Source organism: Archocentrus centrarchus, unplaced genomic scaffold (genome assembly GCF_007364275.1).
Source record: "Archocentrus centrarchus isolate MPI-CPG fArcCen1 unplaced genomic scaffold, fArcCen1 scaffold_43_ctg1, whole genome shotgun sequence".
NCBI lineage: Eukaryota > Metazoa > Chordata > Actinopteri > Cichliformes > Cichlidae > Archocentrus > Archocentrus centrarchus.
In genome coordinates, this window is record NW_022060269.1 from 156,636 (window position 1) to 181,785 (window position 25,150).

Consider the following 25,150-nt stretch of genomic DNA (forward strand, 5'->3'; position numbering starts at 1 on the left):
AGAGGTGATGTGCCAGTTTAGGCTGGCAACCTCAATCTACACTGAATTACAAAAGCAATGAATCATATATTCAATGAATCATAAGTCAGTTTTAAATACTTAGCGTATCAAAACCATATTTATTTTTTTAAGGGCATATTTGCTGGATAACATCTCTCTAACATACATTTCCTCGCACTCTCGCTGGTGAATGTGTGTCCAGTAACTGCAGTGACTGTCTCATCTGAGACTGACAGATCAGGCGGTCCTTGTCATCTGCCCGTTTCCCTCTTTTTCTCCTGGTCTGATATTCTCTCTTTAGTGGTAAACCTTATCTTTTTAGCCTGAGCTACAGTCCACGTAGGAGACATAGCATTTACAACCTTAGTTACTGCAGCCCAAGCAGTGCGTTGTTTAATTTTGTGTTATTTTTGTCACTTACAAAGAAACACATCACACAGTTGTGCCTTTCCTTTCTTCTTCCTCAGACACTATTGTTTAGATTTCTACAGTCATGGTGCTTTAGCTACCATGCTTCTCTCCCACAACAACTGTTTTCTCAGTGTTCCACATCAAGGTCAATATGTTTCATATAACATACTAACTTTCACATGTAACTAAAGGCCCAGTGACCTTTAACGTGACCTTTAATGTGACCGTCAGAATCTCGAGCAGTTTGGGGCATTACGGACAGAGACAGGGATAGATCAGTTTGGGTTAAAGTAAGCATCTCTGAGCACTTCTGAAAATATCTCAACTCATCTGATTAAATCCAGCAGCGCTTTCTGTGATTGTCACAGGACTGAAATCTAAGAAGACATTATTTAGAAGAAATACATGAAAAAGAACACTGCTGACTGCTAAAACCATCCCACACCAGAAATTTAGGTAAGCCAGAGCACATGGTTTCACAGTTCATCAAGCAGCTCTGAGAAAATCCTTCATGACTTTCCTATAATACTGGCCTGGCTGCCACAAAAGAACCGAGAATTCTGATCTACTGTTAAATAAGGAAGCACAGAGCCTGCAATGAAACATCTGTGCGCTAAAGCCGTCCCACAGGACAGGTCCAGTTAAGCCTAGTGTGGTAAGCAACATGGATTGTGGATTTGATGCATGGGTGGATTAAGGCCCCCTGGAACCCAACTGTACACACCACTTTGTCTGAAACATGCCGAGCAGGAACACCTGAGGGATCTAAAGGTGCTAAGAGTGTCTGCTGCATAAAGTCACAAGCTGTTAATGTCTTGATCCCTGATTCAAGCAGAAAACAGAACATATTGTATCATTACAATATCCTGTTTTTAGAGGATCACCAGGACTAAAATAAGAAGCTGTTGTTGAAACCAAATGCCGTTCACAACCCAGTGCCTGTTTCAAAGAACATTTCAGTGCATCTAAGGCAGTCGCATTTTACTGAATATTTCCATTTCAGACTACTTTATACCGCCACTCCTGCACATTTCAGATGGGAATATGGTCCTTTTAATCTCATTACACTTGTTTGAGAGCTCACATAACTTTGTTATGACACTGGCAAACGTTGTGTGGGCCGGGTTTAGTCCAAAAGTCATGACCTGTGCTTGACATAGGGCACAGCAGATGCTGGGTGGGCCAGATGTGGTCCAAATGTCACAGCAACCCTGACATCTGGCCTAAATATATGGGGGACCCATGGCTGAGATGAAACAGCCAAACTCACCCTGAATCAGCACCTCCTCACACCGACTACAGCACCACGGTGTGAATAATGGGTCATTAATCTAATTAGGAATAAAAAATACTGATGAGGACATGATGAGGACTTCTGATATATTTCAGCTGGCAAAAGATCAGTTTGTACCGTAGCATTTATCACCATTAGGATGAACTGGAGAATGTCTACAGAAAAACAGCATTGCTGACATTTAGATCAGTCAGTGAGACTCAGTTTGGCTGTGTACCTGTACCCGTGTCAACAACCAGGTAAAAAATGTCCCAGGAAAAAGAAGGCTCAAATATGGATCTGAAACAATAACTTTCCTGCTTTGCTCCCAGTAGTTGTTAGTACAGTTACCTGGAGGCAGAGCAGTATTACTTCTCCAACCCCCGACTTTATTTCTCGGTACGATAGGGCAATAACGATTATCATTAATATTTGATCAGTGATGTTACAGAATATTCTTATTGCAAATTTAAACATGTGTTTGTCATAGTTTCAATCACTTGCCTATATAAAAAATAAATAAAACACACACACAATAAAAAGCTCTCTTTTTGGCACAAATTATATCACAAAGGGGCCGATATGTGCATTTGCATGCATATTAACAAAAACTCCTGCAAATGTATCTGAGATGAGCCCAGGCACAGCGATTCGGTAATCCAGATATTTCATTAGCCCAGGCGACCTACATTCCCCGGTGCTTTGGATTAGCAGAGCCTGTCATTCATCTGATCTCATATCATACTTGTCTGAACTGCAGCATGCCGCAGTGGCCACGATTAGTGGTTGACACTGCTCTCTCTGGGAATAACATGAGGCTCAACCCAGTGACACTTCTTAGCCCTCATCACAATAAGCAAGTCTCATGGAGAATTATGAGGACAGACTTTTTAAATGGGTCATGGCTGCGGCTAACGTTCCCTTAAGGTTTCTCTTTGTTCTACAGAAAAATGTTAATCACCAAAAATATAAATAAAGAGAAGTGTGACTGTTCACATGGAGCAAAACAAAGAGCCTGATGAGACATATCACGTGTTTAATACGGGTTTAAATTGTGTGCAAATCATGTTGAGAATTTACTAAGTTTAAAATTCCAAAAGGAGCAGTTTGCACTGAGCCAACAGGGGCTGGAAAGCTTGATGTTAAAACGTGCAGGATTAAGTATAACTGCTGTCAATACACAAACCTGAGATAAGAGACTAACAATAATGTGAGAGCTAAGTGGATGAGTGGCCTGGCTTTGTTATTTACCAGATGAAGTGGGCACTTTGTGTTACAGTTGTTCTATTAAGAGCGTAATCATTCCTCAGTCTGTCTGCTCTTGCCTCTAATCTTTGAAATACTTATGAGGGTGATGCATAATGTAACAAACATAATAATAAACTAACACTGTAATGCAGTTATTAGTGTCAGTTTAAACATCCCAAAAAGACTGTGTTATAATTATCGAAGCATCACAACGATTGTAATGTTCACTGATTCTTAAAAATATGATCAGATCTCATTACTGACGCCTGCAGGGAAACTTATTCTCTGCACTGAACCCATCCTGAGTATTAGCAGCAGTGACTGTGCAGCTCCTGGGGACCAGCTCCAGGTACAAGCGCACAACTCAGCCTCTCATGTTTTGACTACGGCATGAGAAGGACTTCCTGCACAATTATGGGGAGAACCTGTAAAGTCCACACAGCGGCTTGCTGCCCTGACCCAAGCACAGCTGCCTTTTTAAACATGAAGCGGTCACTGTTGATGAAATCATTCTGTCAGACGTGTCATCAGCTGTCATCAAAACAGCAAGTAAGCCAGGAGAAGACGACGATTACTGCCCTGCCTTTATACGCCTCCAATCTGCAGTTTACATCTATATCTGTCAAGATAGAAAATGTCATTACTTCATTTGATCATATTTAATATTTGTGTGGAGCATTGTCATAATTGGCTTATGGATCTAATTGTTTTTGTGCACAGACTGAATACAAAGTCAGTTTAGGGTCTTCATTTAAATATGAGGGCTGCTTTGTAAATTATGGCTCCATTTAGAATAAAATAGATGGTAAAATAAAATATGCTTTAGGGTGAGCCATGACTCTGAGTCATAGGCATACATACTGTATAATATCTTCAGCGTTATAGTCAGAGTCACCCCCTGCTCATCGCATTTAGTGTTAAAATACTAAGATGATAACAGTCAAAGATCAGCCTTCAGTTACTGTGGCAGACGCTGAGGGTTGGGGCTAACGCAGCCTCCTTCCACTTCATTTAGACTCTGCTTCCTGTGGCGGTGATGTGGGTAAAGGAGGAGTCTTAAAAAGACTTGAAGAAAGTCTCTGGAACATTTGCATCGATAACATGAGGCCTTAAAAACAAAACATGGAAAATTTGGTGTTTTTTGGAGGTTACTCGAGGAGCCGGGAAAGCCTCCAAAAGCTTGTTTGAATGAAAAGGGAAGCCGGAGGGTGAGCTAATACAAGACAGAAGAGTTAAACGTCTATTTATTACATCAACAGTGAAGAAAATCGGTTTAAGTACTGAGCCCGAGTAGTGAAAAAAAACATGTAAAATCATTTGTGTCCTTGAATGAATCATTACGGTGCCGGATTCAGCATCTGTTGCTTTCAATTAAAAATCCTGCAGCGTTCCTTCTTCCAGAGAAGGACAGGTAATGCCTCTGGTGTGCCACAGGTGAAGCTGGGCACCACTTTTGTTGTTGTTGTTTGTTTTTAGGGTTTTTTTAATTACTGGGTGATCCACAATATCAGGCAAAACAGCCAAGTGTTACAGGTATGCTATAAAGATACATTTCTTTTTGCACACGATGTAGTTGCTAAATACTATTACTACTACTGCTAATTATTTTTATTATTTACATTTTGACATTTCAGATTTCCAGAGAAAATAATAATTATTCTTCACATAAATAAATGTGCGTCTTATACTGAGAGAAAGCTTGAAGGCAGTCAGTATTCAGACATTATGAATCACACACAGTCATTATCCCATCAAACCTTAGCAAACGTTAAACCCATTTGGAGCTACCGATGCATCTGGAAATGAACAATGAAATGTAACAGCAAAGCACCATATTGTTCAAGATCAAAGCAGCTGGTGGCAGTGAAATTTTCATAAAGACATTATGTTGTGAAATAATCACTTATGATTCAGAACAGACTTTCTTCTGAATCAAAGGAAGATATGGTAAAAATGTACCTTATGTTTGAAGTCTGACTCATTTGCAGGATGGATTATTGAAAATAAAGGACTCAAATACATTTGAAAATATCACAAGAACAATTATTTTATGAATGTGTGCAGTGAACTGCTTTCAAGGGAGAAGTGAAAACTAAGGATGTGAATGTCAAAAATAATTACAATCTTTAAATTTAAAGCAAGGGAAATTTCTAAAATTCACTTCAATTTGCTTTTTAATTTTAATTTACTTATTTAAGGATTTGCACATAACATCTAGCTGCTATTAGTGGCAGTGGCACAGTGGGTAGGCGCTCGCCTTGTAGCCAGAAGGTTGCAGGTTCGAGCCCCTGTCCCTGCACTGTGTTGTGTCCTTGGGCGAGATACTTAAACCACATTGCCTAACGGTAGCGCCGGTCTCTGGCTGCATGACTGCAGATGAGTGATCTGGAACCATCACTCCGTTTTGTGCCTTATGTGCACAATGACAATGAGTTGAATCTAATCTAATCTAATCTAATTAGCTGTTTCACATATACAAGTGCTGAGTGTTCTTAAGAATAAAGGTAAATGTTGTGACTTCATCCAAGGTGTCCCTGAATAGTTCTGAGAACAGGTCCTTAAAGCCCAGAAGCCGTGTCTGATTTAAATCTGGTCGATCTCACATTCAAGCTCATTTTCTTGTGAACCTCTGGACTGTTCCAGCACAGCTGTTCTCATTAGATTTTCTAACAGCAGTTCTGTTAAATCCCTCATTGTGCCAAAGCAGAAATTCCTGGACCACAGTTCAGGAAGGTTCCTCTGAATTTTCTCCCTCAGACAGCTCAGGATGCTACAGTGGACCTCCGTGCTGACAGTCTCACCCTGGAGGACAAACTCACAGTGCGCGACCTGATGAATGCTGAAAAAAAAGCAAGTATACTCCCAGTCTTGCTTTTCCTTTCTGCCTTTGGACTTAGGAACTGAAAACTGCTCAGTCACGGCTGAAGATCCAGATCTCAAAACCAACAATGACAGAAAATTCCAGTCAGTTTGAAAGATCAGTTAATGTTTGTTCTCCATCCCAGCATATTTGAGTAGATGACTTTTTCAGCTTATATCCACTTATATCTATTTTTATACCACTTACATCCACTGATCACAGCTTACAGTAGCTGGATCATTGTGACCTGCCTGTTTCAGCTCATTGTGGAAGCACAGCTTACTCGTGCCTGATGTGTTGCCTGATCTGGCTGAACACACAACGATTTTTTAATTAACTAAAATGTTTTTCAGAGTTAACTGTAATAACCTGTCTATGGCTAAATGTGACTGCATGCTGATGTAAACATGGAGTTAAACTGTAGTCCTCTGAGCTGCTTCTCAGTACCTTTCTGGTTACCCCTGAATAATACTTGTATGTCATTCGGAGTGGCAACTGCAATAATATTAAACTACAAATACCTCATCTGTCAAGTGCCCCTTTTTACAAAACATAGCAAACAAATACGTTTTTAAAAATTCAGTCTCTGGCCTTGTGGGGTTTTGCTGTCCCAGCCTAAATTTCTTACACCACAACTCAAATACTGTAAAGTCACTATCCCCTTTCAACCGCAGTGTCCCTGTAGCAGGACTGAGTCTTTTCTGTTATTAAACTGCAGCTGGCTGCTGTTATTTGAGGGTTTCAGAGTGTGGCACACTGAGCGCAGAAGGAGTCTGCTGTTATTATGACTGAAATGAATGCAGCATTTTTTTGTGTGTGTATGTGTTTTCATTTTTGATGTATTACATTCGGTAGAGTGGTAGGTGAGAATTTTTCAGAACAGGTTGAGAAGCATCACTACGGCTGAATGATATTTTCTCTCTAATTTGCAGGTTTGGCCAATTTCTGTTGGAGTCTTTTCAAATATGGTCTGGTGGGGCAGTGAAATGTATCTTCTATAGAGCCCATACTTGTCCAGTTTGGTGAAATCAAAGATGGAAATTCCATTATATATATATATATATATATATATATATATATATATATATATATATATATATATATATATATATATATATATATATATATATATATATATATATATATATACACACATATAAAAATTTTAATTTTAAACCTTAAAACTAAATTTGTGCTCTTGTAGCCCAGTCCCTTCTCCTCAGACTGACATTATTATGGCCAATAACTAGAATACATTTCCAAACTGTCATAATGAATCCGGGATGAAAAGTACAACATCCCACAAGCTGTGTTTAACTGTGATTTTAGGTGCTTTAAAGAGGATTTTTTTACTCTAAAGATTAACTGTGATTGCTGTGTAAAGGGCTAAAATTGTAATGCCTCCTGAGCCCTGGTGCAGCAAAATGCAGCTGGGAATTTTAAAGCCTTTGGATCTAGATGAATCATTGTCTCTGACCAAAGTTTCTCTGTGTCTTGATTTAGTGGCTGTGTCCCGGTCTGTTTTCTTTCACTCTGATGAATTAAAGCCCAGCAACTGTCATAGAAGGACAACATTTGATGAGTTTTGTCTCAAAACATGAGCTAAAACTCATCGATCGCTACCCCAAAACATTAAGGGTCCTTGAAGAAGAGTTTTCATTTGGTGACCTTTACCTTGTGTCCTCCTGTATTGAGCCTGAGAGGGGTCAGGTAGGGGTCAAAAATCATGTGACTGGTTTCGATGTCGATGGGGGACTGCCTTTTCCCAATGGCACACAGGTTCCAGGCCGAGTTCACCAAACCCCAGAAGGATGGAACTAGAAGGAGAGGGAGAAAAGAAAGTAATCATTGTGTGTGTGCGCCTGTGCGTGTCTGTGTGCGTGCAGGCACAAGATCAAACCATAAAAACAGAGAGAAAGGGAGCAGATGAGCTTCATTATGATGGGACAGAAGTACTGGTGGAGTTTAGGGAGATTTAAATTTACATATGGCTTCATTAAAATCTGACTAAAAAAAGAACTTTCATTAAAGTCTCCAGGTTATTATCTGCAAGTACAAGTAAGGCGGAGAAATGGACTTCTTAAAAGTGACTCAAAAGTTCTCTCAGTCGTTTTTATTGCATATAATTTACAGTACCAGAACTTGGCAGGCCCACAGGCTAAACTCAGCCTCGCAGCAGAAATATTCGGCCCCTGAATGGAAATGTAAAACATTTTAATTTGATACTTAAAATATTTTCATGATGTTTTGTATACTACAGATACATTATCTAAACATAACAGCATAAATTAGCAACATAAATATAATGATCTTGTAAACAGGTAAATTTCCACCAAAAACCGCAAAGTTTTCCTAAAAGTAACCAAATAGCTTTCAGTGCCTAAACAAAGCTTTGTCTTTGTTAGTGCATAAGTGTCTGTCTGTGTCTAAATCTAACCAAATACTTTAGTGTCAAAGTGAAAAATGAAGCTGTTGTTGTCTATATGAAACCACTGAGTCAAAGCTAAAGCACAAAGCAAGTTTAAAAAAAAACAGGAAAAAGAAAAAAGGGGGAAAAACTAAACAAAGGTCAAAACAACTGAGATGTCATGCAAAACACAATCTTTTGTTTGACAAACCTGCAGATTATAACACCCAGTAACTCAGGGTACAGTGTTAAACAGTGTGTTTGACAAGGAAGCACAAAATGGCATTATCTTACACTGCAGGTATTATTATTATAAGGTGATGTGACTCTGTTAACCAAATTGTAGAAGAAAAACCACATTTGACATTTATTTGATTATAGCACATTTTTATAGAGAAAAACTCACACATTTAATAGGACACAAAGGCTTGTGTTTGTTTCATTGACCCTCTAATGAGCTGGAACTGAATGCTGAAACACATCACTGATACCCCCTCATACCCAGCATACAGTACACAGCAGAAGAAACATGTTTAATCCTCTGGGCTCGAGACCATCACTGTCCCACCAAACCGGTCATGCTGAACGATGTTACAGGCAGCATAATGTTCTCAATGGCTTCTTCAGACCCTTTCACATCTGTCACCTGTGCTCAGGGTGAACCTGCTCTTATCTGTGAAAAGCACAGGGCTCCAGTGGTGGACCTGCCAGTTCTGGTATTCTATGGCATGATGCTGGGCAGTGAACACAGGGCCCACTAGAAGATGTCAGGCCCTCAGGCCCCCCTCATGAAGTCTGTTTCTGATTGGTTGCTCAGAGACATTCACACCAGCAGCTGCTGGAGGTCATTTTCTAGCTCTGCAGGGCTCATCCTGTTCCTCCTGCACAGAGGAGCAGATCCCGGTCCTGCTGATGGGTTAAGGACCTTCTCCTGTCCAGCTCTCCTAGAGTAACTGCCTGTCTCCTGGAATCTCCTCCATGCTCTGAGACTGTGCTGGGAGACACAGCAAACCTTCTGCCAATGGCACGTATAGATGTTGTCAGGGTTTGGGCCTGGTTGGGGGTCTTTGTCTGCATGTTGCCTTTCAGGTGGTGAGCCAGGCTGGTGTGGGTTCCACCCTGGGGCAGAACTACTCCTCCGGGGCTGTCCTGGTCTCACCTGTGGGGAATCTGCTCATTAGTGGCCGTGTATATAAGGACCAGCAGTGGCAGTTATTCTTCACCAGTTCTTTGCGTCCACTATGGTTACAAACTGTAACAAGCAGCTTACACCTAGCCAAAATAACATGTGAATAGTGAGTCCCAAAGTCCTGTTTTTGCCACCATCAGCACATAATCATATGATTACAGCATACTACAACAGAGGAACTACACTTCAGACAAGTTAAGAATGACAAATGGCTTCAAGCTCAGGTGAGATTCAGACAGGCTGTCTCAGCCTCTGAGCCACGGCTCTGTGATACATGCAGGCAAACACCGAACCCTAACCCTGCAAAGACATTTTGTATATAGTTTATTTTACTTAATATTTAATATTTAATTCAGTATAACTTTTGCTCTCTATAAGCATTCACATGATTACTACTAGCCAGAATAGCAGACATTGGATCTAGAACAGGACTGGATGGAAACATGGTGATGATAACTGATGTTTAAGGCAGCCAGATGGGGGAGACGTGTTAACGCTGCAAGTGACAGAGAAAGTATTAGCACACGCTCACAGACAAACAGAGCCTTAGATGACATTACTAAATCAACTGTAATTTTGACATATGCTCACAATGAGACTTTTTCTCTCCCCAGGGCTTATCACTAACTAAACTGTCATAATGCTTTTCATCTACAGGCTTAATCACAATTCAGAGTGTGGAACAGCTGTCATTATGCTCAAAAAAGTAATCAAGTTGTCTAAGCTAAGACTCGGCTAAATGGGTAAAAAAAAAAAATTTCAATATTTGAGGGATCTGAACTTTTGGTCTATAAAATTTAGATCAGGAAACATATTTATAAAACCTTCTCCAGTAGCATTCCACTTTTACATTCATGCACACTGATTAACACCTGTGAGCTGTTCCCGACAGCTCCTCGATTCCTGTCCTCCCACCCTTCCCTCCTTACACCCCCCCCTCATCTCATCCTTTTTTCCGTCCCTCTCTGGCCATATTCTGTGGAGCAGTGGAGTGACAGATGTGGCAGCCCTGACCTGCCGAGTGCAATCCTGACCCCTGCTTGGCACACATCCGCACACTGTTATATCACCAAGCCTTGTTTGTTTGTGTAAGTAGGTCTGTGTGTGACACACAGACACCCACTGTATGTCGGGAAACACATCTAGCTATGTAGAAATACATAATCATTTGGCTCTAAAAAGTGGAATGAGTCTATTTTGTTGTGTATGGGATTTAAATAGTAACAGCAGTTGTGAAGTAGGAGTCCTGTAGTTTAGTTGCATCTACAGATAAGCTGTGTAAGACTGCATCATATCAGCTTATGTCATGAAGTCCTTCTGAACTTTTAAAGCGCTATGATGTAAATACAAACAAGACTAAGCATTAGCACTGCGTTGGGTAGCTCATTGTTCCACACAGAACTGAAACTGACACTGCAAGATGGTGTGTTACAGCTATTAGGTCAGAACCTGAGGGGAAAAACACAAATATAGAAATCATTAAAAAAAAAGCAACCTCAGAACTTACAATTACACAACTAAGTGTTCCTTAGTATCAAAGTAACCCAGTGATAGCTGTCCGTATGCCAATGGTTACACAAACTCAATTAGCATAGTTTTATTGGTGAAAATATGTATTCTTCTATATTTTCACCCATAAAGAGAACTGCAGTATCCACCTGTAACTGTGTCTGGCTTTACATTCTTTTGTTAAACTGGTTCTAAAGTAGGTCAAATAAAATTTTCTTCAGACTATTTTAACACAAAAGCAGAGATTCTGATAAAATGTAAGACTGTCCCACAGAAGAAGCTTAGAGATCATCTTTAAAATACAATTATGCTGCTCTGGACTGGTTGTGAAATACAGGAGGAGCAGCCTATTTGCCAAATAGCTGGAGTTCATTTTGGTTTGGGTAGAAAAAAAAACTTTCTAGTACGACATAAGCACTCCACATTGGATTAACTTCATTGACCACGGCACATCCCCCAGAGAAATAAATCCCATCCAAATGGCTTAGGAGTCTGTGGCTAGGCTAATGCTTCTATGCAGCTATACTTAAGAACATTGATGTTTTAAGCTAATTGCTGTCAGCATGCTAATATGCATGTTTAATATGGTCACAAACTTTACTTAGCATTTTAGGATGCTAACACATTTGCTCTTTAGCTAACAAAGCAGAGATAAAGATGGTCAGAAATCAAAGTACTGAACAAATGAGTTTTTCACAGTATGTGTCAGCAAATCTCCACGAGACAAACACACAAAGAAACAGCTCATCTTAGCTCAGACGTCACTGACACCTTTGAGGGTTTCACAGCCGTTGGACTACAAATGTACACTGATGATACAGCTTTATTTGTGGCAGCAAATTCCTCTTGAACATAAATTGTAAGGGCCAAGAAGCAGTACAAGGGGTTAAATAACTTAGAATTGTCTTCAACCCACAACTAAGGTTGAATAAACATGAAGTTACGCTTCAAGCATAAGTTTCACAACTGAAAGCAAATACAGAGTTTTCCGACAGTTTTATCATTTATATCAAACTGAATAACCGTTTGGTTTTAGGCATCAACCTGAGCTATTAAACCACTGATGCCCATTTTTACCTCTTTGTAATGCTGCAGGAATGTAAAAGGCAACCGGTGAAACCAGTGGGAGATGTCATGGTCACTAAGTCCATCTAGTGTAAACAGAAGCATTGCCTGTACCCATACAATCAAGTAATGAAGAAACAGAGAAAGACACAAAGACTAAGATGGCTAGAGAGAAACAGGAAAGATGGAGATGCGGACAGAGGGGGAAGCCCTGAGGACCACCCTCCTATTTAATATTAATAAATCTTAACTGGGTTCAAATGGCGGGGAAAAGAGAGAGAGAAAAACTGAAAAAAGGGAGATAAAGAGTCAAAAAGGACTGCCTGGAGATATGTGGTGCTTAAAAGGAGAACAGTTTTCTGGAAACGTGTGTGTTAAGTGATAAGGACCCATTTAATTCTATATTGTAGCATGCGTTACTGTGTGGTGGGTGATAAAAGTTCAGTGAAACTGGGTTGATTTGTATTTGTCTTACTGTCAACAATCAAACTGATGCACAAGAAGGAATCACACCTAGTAAAAATCTGGATCCAGAATTGCTGTGTCTTATTCCTCAGTGCTAGACGAGGTCCATTGTTGTCCAGACACTATTAAAATGCATGAATGAGCCAAACTGCTGCTATGGGTGATGTGTTCCTTCATTACTATGAACATTTACGTTCCCACATACATAATTCTGCTGCCCCAAATGCTCAATAAAGCATTAAATATGGATTAATCCATGACACAAAATAGACCTTGAGAAATGCTCTAATTTCATCTGATTGAATAACACTTGTTAAACATAATAGTACCCAGTAGTTTGTGCATATTAGAGCAGCTTTGTTCTAATTTAAACAATAATCTTGGTGCTGACAAGTCAGGGAAGTCAAAATGTATAAAGACATGGACAAAGTTAATGTATTTGTTTGCTTTTCATCTTTTGTTAAAAGTTGAAAGAACTCTTGTGATTTAGGCTCTTTTACAAGAGATTCCTGGGCCAAGGAATAAGAAACATCTTTAAATCTAATTTAAATAATTAATAAATGAATAATTAATTAATTCTCTGCTTCTTAAGGACAAGAGAACCTGTAACTCCACAAAGGACACAAGGACTTTTGTAGTGGCCTCTGTGCTATTCAGTTTGCTAATTATAAGTAGGGGAACATGTTCTTTAGTGTATTATACACTTTTTAAATGAATCCTTTGCTGGATGGTCTGAAGTTGAGAGTGACACACGGTCATCTTGTTGGGGCAAACTTGGATACAATTTAATGTTTAATTGATTTCAGTGCCGGAATGATAAATTGGCTAAAATCTACCCACCAGTCTGCTCAGCATGTCCTAGATGCCAACGTGCTCCGGTATCTCTAGGTCATATGACCTGGACTTGCCTAATTTTGTTGAGAAATTGGTTCTCACTTTTTATTATTTTTCACTTGTATATAGCAAACCATAAAAAAAATAAATAAAGTTTATGTCTGGGGTAATCCTAGGGTGGTATACACAGGTTTATGTGTGCATATGTGCCTCTTTAACTTAATGTTAATGCTGCTGTCTAATCAGCCAATCAAATGGCAGCACCTCAGAGCATTTTGCTATTTAGACATGGTCAAGCTTAGCTATTTAAATTCCAACTGAGCATCCGAATGAGGAACTTGCCTTACAGAAGACAAATCTAAACTAACTCTGTGATGGTTTCAACAGCACCGTGTTGAATCTGAGTCATGGAGAATTAAAGATCTGAAGGCAAAAGGTGCTCCAACCTGGTACTGGCAAGGGGCATCCAATAAAGTGGCCAGTGAGTGTATTTTGGATATAGACGTGTAAATAACCATGATTTTGTGTCTCTTACTGTAAAATGTTACCACACGAGGAATCAGCAAATTTTGCCAATCTGTGCACTAAATTTAGTCATCTGTAAACCCGAGGGGCTCTTTACATCACTCTATTCACTGCAGCTGTAGAGGCAGATGCTTATTAGCTGAGCTGAGCACAAAGTTAGGAAACAGGGGCATATGAGCTCTTGTAGCTCTATCCAAAGGTGATAAAAATCCATCCATCAGCACCACAAAAGGCACAGTGAATCTCAACGTCACAAAGATTACGCACAGTCTATGAAAATATCCAAGTGCAAAGTAAAGAGTGGACCTTATTCGACTGGGGCCTCTTGGCCAGGTCATGTTTGTGAATGAGAACTGGTTCTCAAACACTTTGCCTGGTAAAATAAAGGTTTAAAAAAAAAGGGGGTTCTTTTCATCATTTGTTTGCTGGAGCACTTCTTGGTTGGAGCAGTGACTTTCACAAACATGCTGGTAACCTGACAAAAACCCAGTCCATTCTCTGTGCTCCTGTGTGTGGAAAAACATAGCTCATGGAGCAAATAGAATATACATATTATACCCATAAAAGAGACAGGCAGTAGATTATAGTGAAAAATTGGACAGGAGTCGTGAATGAGCAAGGAGAAAAGAGAGAGGAATATTAGCTCACAGTGAACAGTGGAGCGACTGCTGTTCTGAATGGAGTTTGGAGGCACTATCAAAGTGGAGGCTTATGGTTGGATAACTTGGAGCAGAACAAAGCTGTCAGTAATGGAGCTCACTAGTTGGGACAATGTGCAAGGCTGGACCGAAGCCCCTTTATGCAATCAAATCAATTTGGAGTGATCCTCCTCTCCCCTGAAAACAATAGCCATTAAGTAGATTGGTTACTTGTACAAATATGAGTTTTGCTACTTTCAGAATTGATGCGTAACAGCAGGGAACACACAACTCAGTCACCAAGCCTGCAAACACTCACATTAACCTTTCTTGTTCTTTACAAAAGCAATTTATCCTCTGAAATGATTTCATTATCAGGTCCTGCTACAATGGAAGCCATAATGAAAGTCCCTTATCAGACATCCATTCTGCATCAGCACTGCAGCTCACTGTGTCTGTCCCTGTGAAATTCTACAAACACAAGCACATCTAAAAGTACTCATCGCATCTCAAAATTTGGGACACGCTTGTTCCTGCTCCTCTTGCTTTTATCTAAATGTATGTCCTCTGTTGCTCGGTAAACCTCATCACAGCAATCTTACTTCCTAAAAGTATTTGACGGGATTCGGACAGAATAAAGTTACTTTCACTTGGAGCACCTTAAAGAAATGCACTGGTTTTAAATGGTTGGTAGCATAGTTGTTATATCAGACAAATTCAATTAAATAAAGAACTGATGTCATCTTATATACAATTAAACAGAAACAAAGTTCAAATCAAGTTCAAAGACTGCCTCTTAGACTGTGCTGGAATTATATATTCAGGGGCCCAGGGCAAGATAAGATCCCCTACTGACTCTCTTTATCCTCATTTTTCCTGCTTTCTGCTCTGTGTGTATTGGTAAACATTTTCTAATCACTAATGAGGTCATATAAATCTGATTATTTTAGTTTACCATCCTCTGAAAGTGACAGCCAAGCATTTTTGGAAATATTCCCAGAGATACACTGGATTTCTGGATGGAGGCCCCAGAGAGGAGGGGATGTGGTGACACTAGTAGAGTACCAATCTAGAGAGGTAACTGGAAACTGAAAGATCAGCGGCTTCAAGAGCAGAGACTGCCACCCTGGATCCAGATGGCCACATCCAATTGATGGTTACAATGGTGAGAGGCCACCAAAGGCTCTTGGTTTTCTGAGCCTTAAAGGAACCACAGTTCACTAATATAGGCTACACTACTGACTGACATGCTAGCTCAATAATTAAAAAAGAATTTTTAAAAATGGAAAAGACAAAAAGGAACTACAGGGAAGAAACTTTGCTACTAAACTAATGAGATATAGGCAGAAGAAGTTTAAAGATCCAGTGTGTGTGTGTGTGTGTGTGTGTGTGTGTGTGTGTGTGTGTGTGTGTGTGTGTGTGTGTGTGTGTGTATTGGTTGCATTGATATCTTCTCTGTGCATATCAGTACAGACGCAGAAGCCAGGAAGAAGAGAGATCACCAGAACCTTGAAGATGGTTCTTTAGTATTTTCACATCTAAAGAGAATCAAGAACAGACCACCATAGTAAAAGTACATTGAGTACATGCACTAGCAAGTAACAGTCCTAGAGAAGTGGATCAACAGTAAAAGATATGATGATCACAGTCCTGATACCTCCAGAGGGGCTATGATAGATGCTATCAGATATTATGATAGGTTACCTGGTGTTAAACAGGATACACCAACAGTTCTCTTTGAATGAGATAAAACAGAGTGAATAACATCAGCTATGGAGAGATGGCAAGATAGAGTCATTCACTTTAAAAGGGATAAGTTAAGACTTCTAAAATTTGAGGAGAGATTAAATCACATCTAAGGAGGCAGAGCTCAGTGGATCGGTGGCTCAGTGGATCAGCCTCAGTCTGTGACTCAGTTTGGAAGACTCCACATCCATTAACTCAACAATGTCATCTACACCAGCACATGTTATAGTTTTGGTTCATCCAGCAACTGGAGGAAAAGAACCTTTGTCATCAGAGACTGCACAACTGAGCAAGCCACATCCTGCCATCCTAGGCAATCTACAGCCATTAAGTGTATCCCATCCTGGACAAGCGCAAAATGAAGCAACAGCTCCAACAGACACACCTGGTGGGGCTGATGCATCACCACCAGTCCACTGGTTGTTTGGTTTGTGCTGCATTGCTTACTCCTCCTAAACCACATGAGACTGAAGATCAGCCTGTGCAAGCTGTTCCATTCTCCTGGGTGAGAGTGTGTATGACAACATAGATTTACCAACCGCTGGCAGTCTCACGCAAGTGTAGTAGTGTCCAAGAAGGAAGAAGCTCAGATCTGCTTTACTTTGCTATGGTTAGTATACAGAAGAAACCCAACCACATGTTAACCATGTGAGCAAGCATCTCCAAAAAGGCAAGCCCCTAAGTGATGAAAGAAACACTGATACTGATGACTCAGCATTACGTGTTCTAAGTGAAAACACTTTGACATGGAGTTCTGCTACCTGAAATAAATGATTCTGCAAGCCCTACAATAGACTGGATGCACCCCACCTTTCACCCTATGACTGGATGGATGGATGGATGGATGGCTGGATGGATGGAGACTCAGATTTTTCATCATTATGTTTTTTGTTGTTATAAGAGATAACAAATGTTGTTCATTGTTTTCAGGGAACACAGTGACTTGGTACATTTCCATATTTGTTTAGTTTGCAGAACTATTATACTGTGGCCCAAGCTGATTATCAAAATGAAGATACACTATATCAGCAATGTGATCATCCATGTCTTTATCATCTCTGCATGCATGAAGCTCTCTACTCACTGTTCTTGAGCTGATCTGAAGGTCACATGAAGGTTGGAGGTCTGCAGTGATTGACTCTGCAGAAAGTTGGTGACCTCTGTGCACTATGACCCTCAGCATCCACTGACCCCACTCTGTGATTTTACATGGCCTACCACTTCATGGCTGAGTTACTGTCATTTCCAATCACTTCCACTTTTTTATAATCCCACTAACAGCTGACTGTGGGATATTTAGTAGTGAGGAAATTTCAGGACTGGACTTGTTGCACAGGTATCATCCTATCACGGTACCACACTGGAATTCACTGAGCTCCTGAGAGCGACCCATTCTTTCACTGATGTTGGTAGAAGCAGTCTGCATGCACAGGTGCTGGTTTATACACCTGTGGAAGTGACTGAACTCAGTGATTTGGATGGTGAGTGAATACTTTTGGCAATATAGTTGATTTGGCTACAATGAATTTGCTCCAGCTGTGGTGTATTCTTTAATAACTCAACAATTATATAGAGTTTGCAGTATTTTAATGCAGAAGATATGTACTTTTCTTCAATAAAGGATTACTTTTACAGAATGTACATATACTGTAGTATTACTACATTTATATTAGTATGGAATTTAGGATAGGATACTTCTTCTGCAGCTGTAAAAAGTTGATAATCAGCACCGATCAGAGCATTTGTTGACTCTTTATCGAAACAGTGAGACAGCTGCACAGAGATAACTGCAAAGGAGCCGCTACAAGGTCGGTGTGTAATACAGTTATAAGACCCTTAGATTTACACAAAATTATATCATCAGCCTTAACTGTTTTATCAGATACTAGTTCACAGAACATGTACTATTATCTGGATGAACCATTATAGTGGTGTCTGAGCTTACAGTGAGTGGAGCTCTGCAGCCAGATGTGTACAGCTGTTTCACTGACAGAACATCTGGCAGCAACATACAGTAAGCTTGTTTTTTATTTGTTCACCTTTTGGGAAATTTAGTTTACTCAACTGATTATGAAAACGATTTTTTATTTTTCTCAGGGATAATGTGTGCTCCTCACGATGATTTTTTTTTTAAAATCACATGTGATGCTGTACAACAGATTTGTGGGGAAGGAGTGAAGAGTCTTCAGAACTTGTCTTTGAATCCTCCAGTTTTAAAGATTATTCAGCATTAAAGTGATCCAGTAACAGTTGCCAGTATTTCGACTGCTACACAGAAAACAATAACTGCTGATAGTTAATTTGGCAAACTTTATTTTCCAAATTGCAAACAAATACAATTTAAAACAGCTTTTATGTTGTTGCCACTCAGTTTAACGCAGCACCTTGAACTGTCCATCAAAGTGACCAATCACATTAGGCTCTGCTCAAACAGTCAAAAGTCAGTTGAGCAGGATTCAGCTGCAGAGTTACCTGCAGGAGTGTGAAACTGCAGCAGCAAAGAAATGAAATGATTTGCTCACATTATGTTTTTTCTCCCGCAAGACTTTTGACATAAATCTAATTTCATAAAAGTCAGAATTCTGAGAAAAAACTCCAGAAGAACCCCTCCCCTTATTTATTTATTTTTTATTATTTATTTTATTTTATCATTTTCATTTGTTTGTTTTTAACTAAACACAATATAGAGCAACTGTTGTTTTAAGATAACCAGTTGCTATGGCTGTAGGTACACATTACTCAACAAGCAAAGCATCAACTCTGCCAATTTGGTAGCTTCGTAGCTACAGATTTGGGGTGGGTTCCTACACCTTCAGCATCATTTCTAGAGATTCAAAATTACATTTTTCTTTGTACATGAAAAAAAATCAAAGAAGTGAATTCCTAAGAGAAATCATCATTAAAGAATTGCTATGATTAAATAAAACCTGCTAAAAATGCAACTTAATATTAGAGGTGAAGGAGTAACGCATGATTTCAGTGTGTCAATAATCCTCGCTACATTTTCCGTTGTTATCAGCAAAGACTGCTGTAACATTCAGTTCAATTCAATTTTACTTATATAGCACCAAATCACAACAGTCGTCTCAAGGTGCTTTGCACTGTAGAGTAAAACATACAATAATTATAAAAACGACCCCCCTTTGAGCAAGCACTTGGTGACAGTGACAAAACACAATCTGTGGAGGAGAGCCAGAGATTAATAATAACTCAATTAAATGCAGAGTGGTGTATAAACACAGAGAGTGAAAAATGAAAAAGAAACACTCAGTGCATCATTGGAACCCCCCAGCAGCTCTAGGCCTACTGCAGCATAACTAAAGGATGGTTCAGATCACCTGATCTTAACTATAAGTGTGATCAAAAAGGAAGGTCTTTAGTGTAATCTTAAAAATGGAGAGGGGCCTGAAAGCTGAAGGCTCTGCCTCCCATTCTACTCTTAAGTATTGTACGAACCACAAGTAAGCCATCAGTCTGAGAGTGAAGTGCTCTGTTGGGGTGATACGGGACTTTCAGGCCCCTCTTCTGTGGAAATGTAGCAAACAGGGCTGTTATACAGGCTCTTTGTGCTTTTCAGTCAAGATGGCGGCACGCACTGGCGCAGCAGCTGAGAGCTCTCAGGGATGAATGTGTACTGTATTTGTGTTCTTTTTTTGGGTTGTACTGTTAGACCTGGGTACATCGCTGATTCAGTACTCCCGACAGACACTCATTTACATTGGGACAACTCAAAGGCTGGAGGGGGGTGTTTTTCAGCCAACTCACCCGATTCCAGCCGAGATTGCCTGAGCTCCGGAGCCCTCGTGGAGGAAACGCCGCAGAGAGCGCAAACAGAAGCGCGCAAACAGAAACGCGGCTGTCGGGCTGGTGTTCTTGCCCCACCAAGGAGGAGCCCCCACAGACCACCGCTCCCCAGCCTCTTCATCGCCAACATAAGGTCTCTCAACAACAAGATGGATGAGCTAAGACTTGTCTTATCATCACGGACACTCACACAGGACAGCGGTGTGATAATACTTACAGAGACCTGGCTTCATTCAGAAGTGTCAGATGAGGCTATCGAGTTAGCGGGCTGCGCGAGCCACCGCAGCGACAGACGGAAAGACTCCGGTATGACCCGCAGGGGTGGACTGTGTATTTACGCAGTGCTGTTATGGAAAGACACTGCTCTCCTGACCTGGAGTTTATGGTTGTGAAATGTAGACCTTACTACCTGCCCCGGGAGCTTTCTCTTGTTGTTGACGGCCATATATATTCCACCGGATGCTAACACCACCATAGCACTCGACCTCATATTAACAGCGATAAACAAACAACAGAACATGTATCCCAATGGAGTTTTTATTGTGGCTGCTGAGTTTAATCATGCTGATCTGAAGACTGTGCTCCCAAAGTTTGAACATGTCAAATGTTCAACCAGAGGGAAGAACATCCCAGACTGTGTTTATTCTAACATCGCTAAAGCCTACAGAGCCCTTCCTCTGCCGCACCTCAGAGAGTCAGGCCACTTATCACTGCTCTTAACTCCTGCTTACCATCCTATCATTAGGAAAATACCAGTATGCCACAAAACAGTCAAAACTCTGCCACCAGGAGCATCACAACAGCTACAGGACTGCTTCCAACACGCCAACTGGAGCCTGTTCCGGGCCCAGGACCTGGAGGAGTACACATCAACAGTCCTCTTCTACATCAGGAGCTGTGTGGAAACTGTCACTGCTAGCAAGTGCATCCAAGTGTTTCCAAACAGGAAACCATGGATGACACAGAAGGTCCAGCAGCTCCTTAGGGAACGGGACACAGCCTACAGATCTGGGAACAAAGAATAGTACAGTGTGGCCCGACACCAACTAAAAAAAAGGCATAAAAACAGCAAAAATGGCATACAGTGGGTACAGAAACTATTCAGACCCCTTTAAAATTTTCACTCTTTGTTTCATTGCAGCCATTTGCTAAAATCAAAAAAGTTCATTTTATTTCTCATTAATGTACACTCAGCACTCCATCTTGACAGAAAAAAACAGAAATGTAGAATTTTTTGCAAATTTATTAAAAATAGAAAAACTGAACTAAGTCATAAGTATTCAGACCCTTTGCTGTGACACTCATATTTAACTCACATCCTGTCCATTTCTTCTGATCCTCCTTGAGATGCTTCTACTCCTTCATTGGAGTCCAGCTGTCCAATCAGTGTTTAATTAAACTGACTGGACTTGATTAGGAAAGGCACACACCTGTCTATATAAGACCTCACAGCTCACAGTGCATGTCAGAGCAAATGAGAATCATGAGGTTGAAGGAACTGCCCAAGGAGCTCAGAGACAGAACTGTGGCACAGATCTGACCAAGGTTACAAAAGAATTTCTGCAGCACTCAAGGTTCCTAAGAGCACAGTGGCCTCCATAATCCTTAAATGGAAGAAGTTTGGGATGACCAGAACTCTTCCTAGACCAGCCAAACTGAGCAATCGTGGGAGAAGATCCTTGGTGAGAGAGGTAAAGAAGAACCCAAAGATCACTGTGGCTGAGCTCCAGAGATGCAGTAGGGAGATGGGAGAAAGCTCCACAAAGTCAGCTATCACTGCAGCCCTCCACCAGTCGGGGCTTTATGGCAGAGTAGCCTGACAGAAGTCTCTCCTCAGTGCAGACATATGAAAAAACACATGAAGGACTCCCAGACTATGAGGAATAAGATTCTCTGGTCTGATGAGACCAAGATTGAACTTTTTGGCGTTAATTCTAAGCAGTATGTGTGGAGAACACCAGGCACTGCTCATCACCTGCCCACCTTGCACCAGGAAGGTTGCCAGTTCAAGCACCTGCCTCTGCGCTGCGTTGTGTCCTTGGGCAAGACACTTAAACCACTTTGCCTAACAGTAGCGCCGGTCTCTGGCTGCATGACCGCAGATGCTCGTCTCTGGATGAGTGATCTGGAACAATCATTTCGTTGTGTGCCTTGTGTGCACAATGACAATGAGTTGAATCTAACATCTAACAATACAATCCCAACAGTGAAACATGGTGGTGGCAGCATCATGCTATGGGGGTGTTTTTCAGCTGCAGGGACAGGACGACTGGTTGCAATTGAAGGAAAGATGAATGCGGCCAAGTACAGAGATATCCTGGAAGAAGAACTCTGCCAGAGTGCTCAGGACCTCAGACTGGGCCGAAGGTTCACTTTCCAACAAGACAATGACCCTAAGCATACAGCTAAAATAACAAAGGAGTGGCTTCACAACAACGCTGTGACCATTCTTGACTGGCTCAGCCAGAGCCCTGACCTAAATCCAACTGAGCATCTCTGGAGAGACCTGAAAATGGCCATCCACCAACGTTCACCATCCAACCGGAACTGGAGAGGATCTGCAAGGAAGGATGGCAGAGGATCCCCAAATCCAGGCGTGGAAAACTTGTTGCGTCATTCCCAAGAAGACTCATGGCTGTACGAGCTCAAAAGGTGCTTCTACTCAATACTGAGCAAAGGGTCTGAATACTTATGACCATGTGATATTTCAGTTTTTCTATTTTAATAAATTTGCAATAATTTCTACATTTATGTTTTTTTCTGTCAAGATGGGGTGCTGCGTGTACATTAATGAGAAATAAAATGAACTTTTTTATTTTAGCAAATGGCTGCAATGAAACAAAGAGTGAAAAATTTAAAGGGGTCTAAATACTTTCTGTACCCACTGTATCTCCTCCACCCTGACCCTCAGCACCGGAGCACCACAAGGTTGTATAATTAGTCCCATCCTCTACTCCCTCTACACATATGACTGCATGCCCTCTCACCCCACAAATAACATCATTAAGTTTGCAGATCACACAACAGCGGTGGGACTGATCACTAACAATGATGAGTCAGCCTACAGAGATGAGGTCTGCAAATTAATACAGTGGTGTGAAGTCAACAATCTAAAACTGAATGTTAGGACAGCTAAGGAGCTCATTACAGACTCCAGGCAGAGACAGATTGTGCACCAACCACTTTGTATACTGGGAGGTGGAGAGGGTTCCCAGTTTTAAATACCTGGGGATCCACATTAGTGAGGACCTCAAGTGGATAGTTAACAGTACTGCACTGATTAAGAAAGCCCAGCAGAGACTGTACTTTCTCAGAACACTGAGAAAACTCAACTTGTCTGGAAAACTCCTTGAGGCCTTTTACCACTGCTGTCTGGAGGTTGTCCTAACATACTGCATCACAGCATGGATGTTCAGCAGCCAATAGGGCAGTCCTCCAGAGGGTGGTCAACACGCTGCAGAAAATCGGCCCAACTGGACTTCATTTACTGGTCCTGTGTTTACTGCAGAGCTGGGAGGATTATTAAGGACCACAGCCATCCATTCCAGATCTATTTTCAACTGCTACCCTCAGGGAGGCGCTACAGAGCCCTGAAATGCTGCACCACCAGATTGAGAAAGTTTTTACCTCTCAGCCATCCATGAACTGAACATTGTGGAAATCATGAAATCATGCATTGGACTTACCTTTTTTCATCTTGATAGCACTCTTTTACTTTTTTTACTATTTATCTTATTATGTATCTGTCTATATCTGTATACTTTAAGTTATCCCATGTGTGCAAGTATGTGTTCGTGTATGATTGGTTACACTTTTGTTCTTTTACGAGAGACAGTGATTTTTTCGTCGTATGTGACCATGCAATGACAATAAAGGCATTCATTCATTCATTCATTCGAACCAGCTCCCAGCTTGGATCCAGGAGACACAGAAACTTTCCTTTATGACCCACTGACTGCTTCCTCTTCACTCAACTCTTTTCATTTTCTGTGTTTATACCCCACTCTGTATTTAATCATTAGTTATTAGTAATCTCTGTCTCTCTTCCACAGTGTGTCTTTTGTCCTGGCTCTCTCCCCTCAGCCCCCCCTCATCAGATGACCCCCCCCTCCCTGAGCCTGGTTCTGCTGGAGGTTTCTTCCTGTTAAAGGGAGTTTTTCCTTCCCACTGTTTTGACTGTTGGGTTTTCTCTGTATTATTGTAGGGTCTTTACCTACGATATAAAGCACCTTGAGGCGATGTTGTTATGATTTGGCACTATACAAATAAAATTGAATTAAACTGAACTGAACTGAATTGAACTGAAATAATGTGAACTAGGTGTATATGTTTCATTCAAATATCTGTAGGAAACCTGCCATCCATACATTAACCCAGCTGAAAGCTTGAGAGCCTGTTACCCATGTCTCAGTCATGGGCACAGCAGCTTTACTTTGAATGCATGGACGTGTCATATGTTTAAACAGAGAGATTTGATGTACTGCATGTATGATTTCCTAGAGAGTATGACTTGGATATGCTTGGCACAGTGCATGGTATGTACTGTATGCCAGAGTGAGATAAGTCAAAGCTTAAATAAACTGCACATCATGCACAGCGGGTAATAAGATTACAAGATAATGTTCATGCATTTCAGAACTCTCAGCTTGCTACGATAAAGTGGACACAAAATGTCCTATCAGACCACAAGTGCAAAGCTAATATTTAAACCACTATTTTCAAGCTAAAACGGGGTATTAAGTAAAAGAAAAGTTGATCATTTTGAAATTACATGTGCACTGCAGTACACTACTTTTAGCTTTTAGCTTTTTGTAATGAACTTTTTTTATTGATTTTCAGAACTTGATTTCACAAAGAAACAGAAACAACGACAGAAACAGAAAACAGAGCCGGAAACAGAAAAAAAAAGGCTGGTGCATTTTTAATGAGTCCCAGAAGCTGTCCCAGTCACTGCCCCCGCTCCCTTTCATGGCCCTGTAGACGGCTGTGTCCGTCATTGATTTAATCCACTCGTTTAACTCGGGACACTTTGTGATCCTCCAATGTCTCAAAATGATCCTGCATGCTGTCACCAGACCGACCGCCACAACTGAAAAGACTCCTTTGGGGATGTCCGGCATTCCAGATCTGCCTCCCAGTAAACACAGTTCTGGAGTCTGAGGGACCTCTGAGCCAA

The 25,150-nt window shown here is 40.8% G+C and overlaps 1 protein-coding gene across 1 annotated transcript in view; it reads right to left on the reverse strand.

Moving 5' to 3' along the window:
* Positions 1–25,150, reverse strand: part of LOC115777133 (carbonic anhydrase-related protein 10-like) — a 148,796-nt gene that overhangs the window by 65,570 nt on the left and 58,076 nt on the right. The window contains exon 3 of the mRNA XM_030724964.1: positions 7,467–7,609. Within this exon, the coding sequence (XP_030580824.1) occupies positions 7,467–7,609 (143 nt within the window). The remainder of the gene's footprint in view (positions 1–7,466; positions 7,610–25,150) is intronic.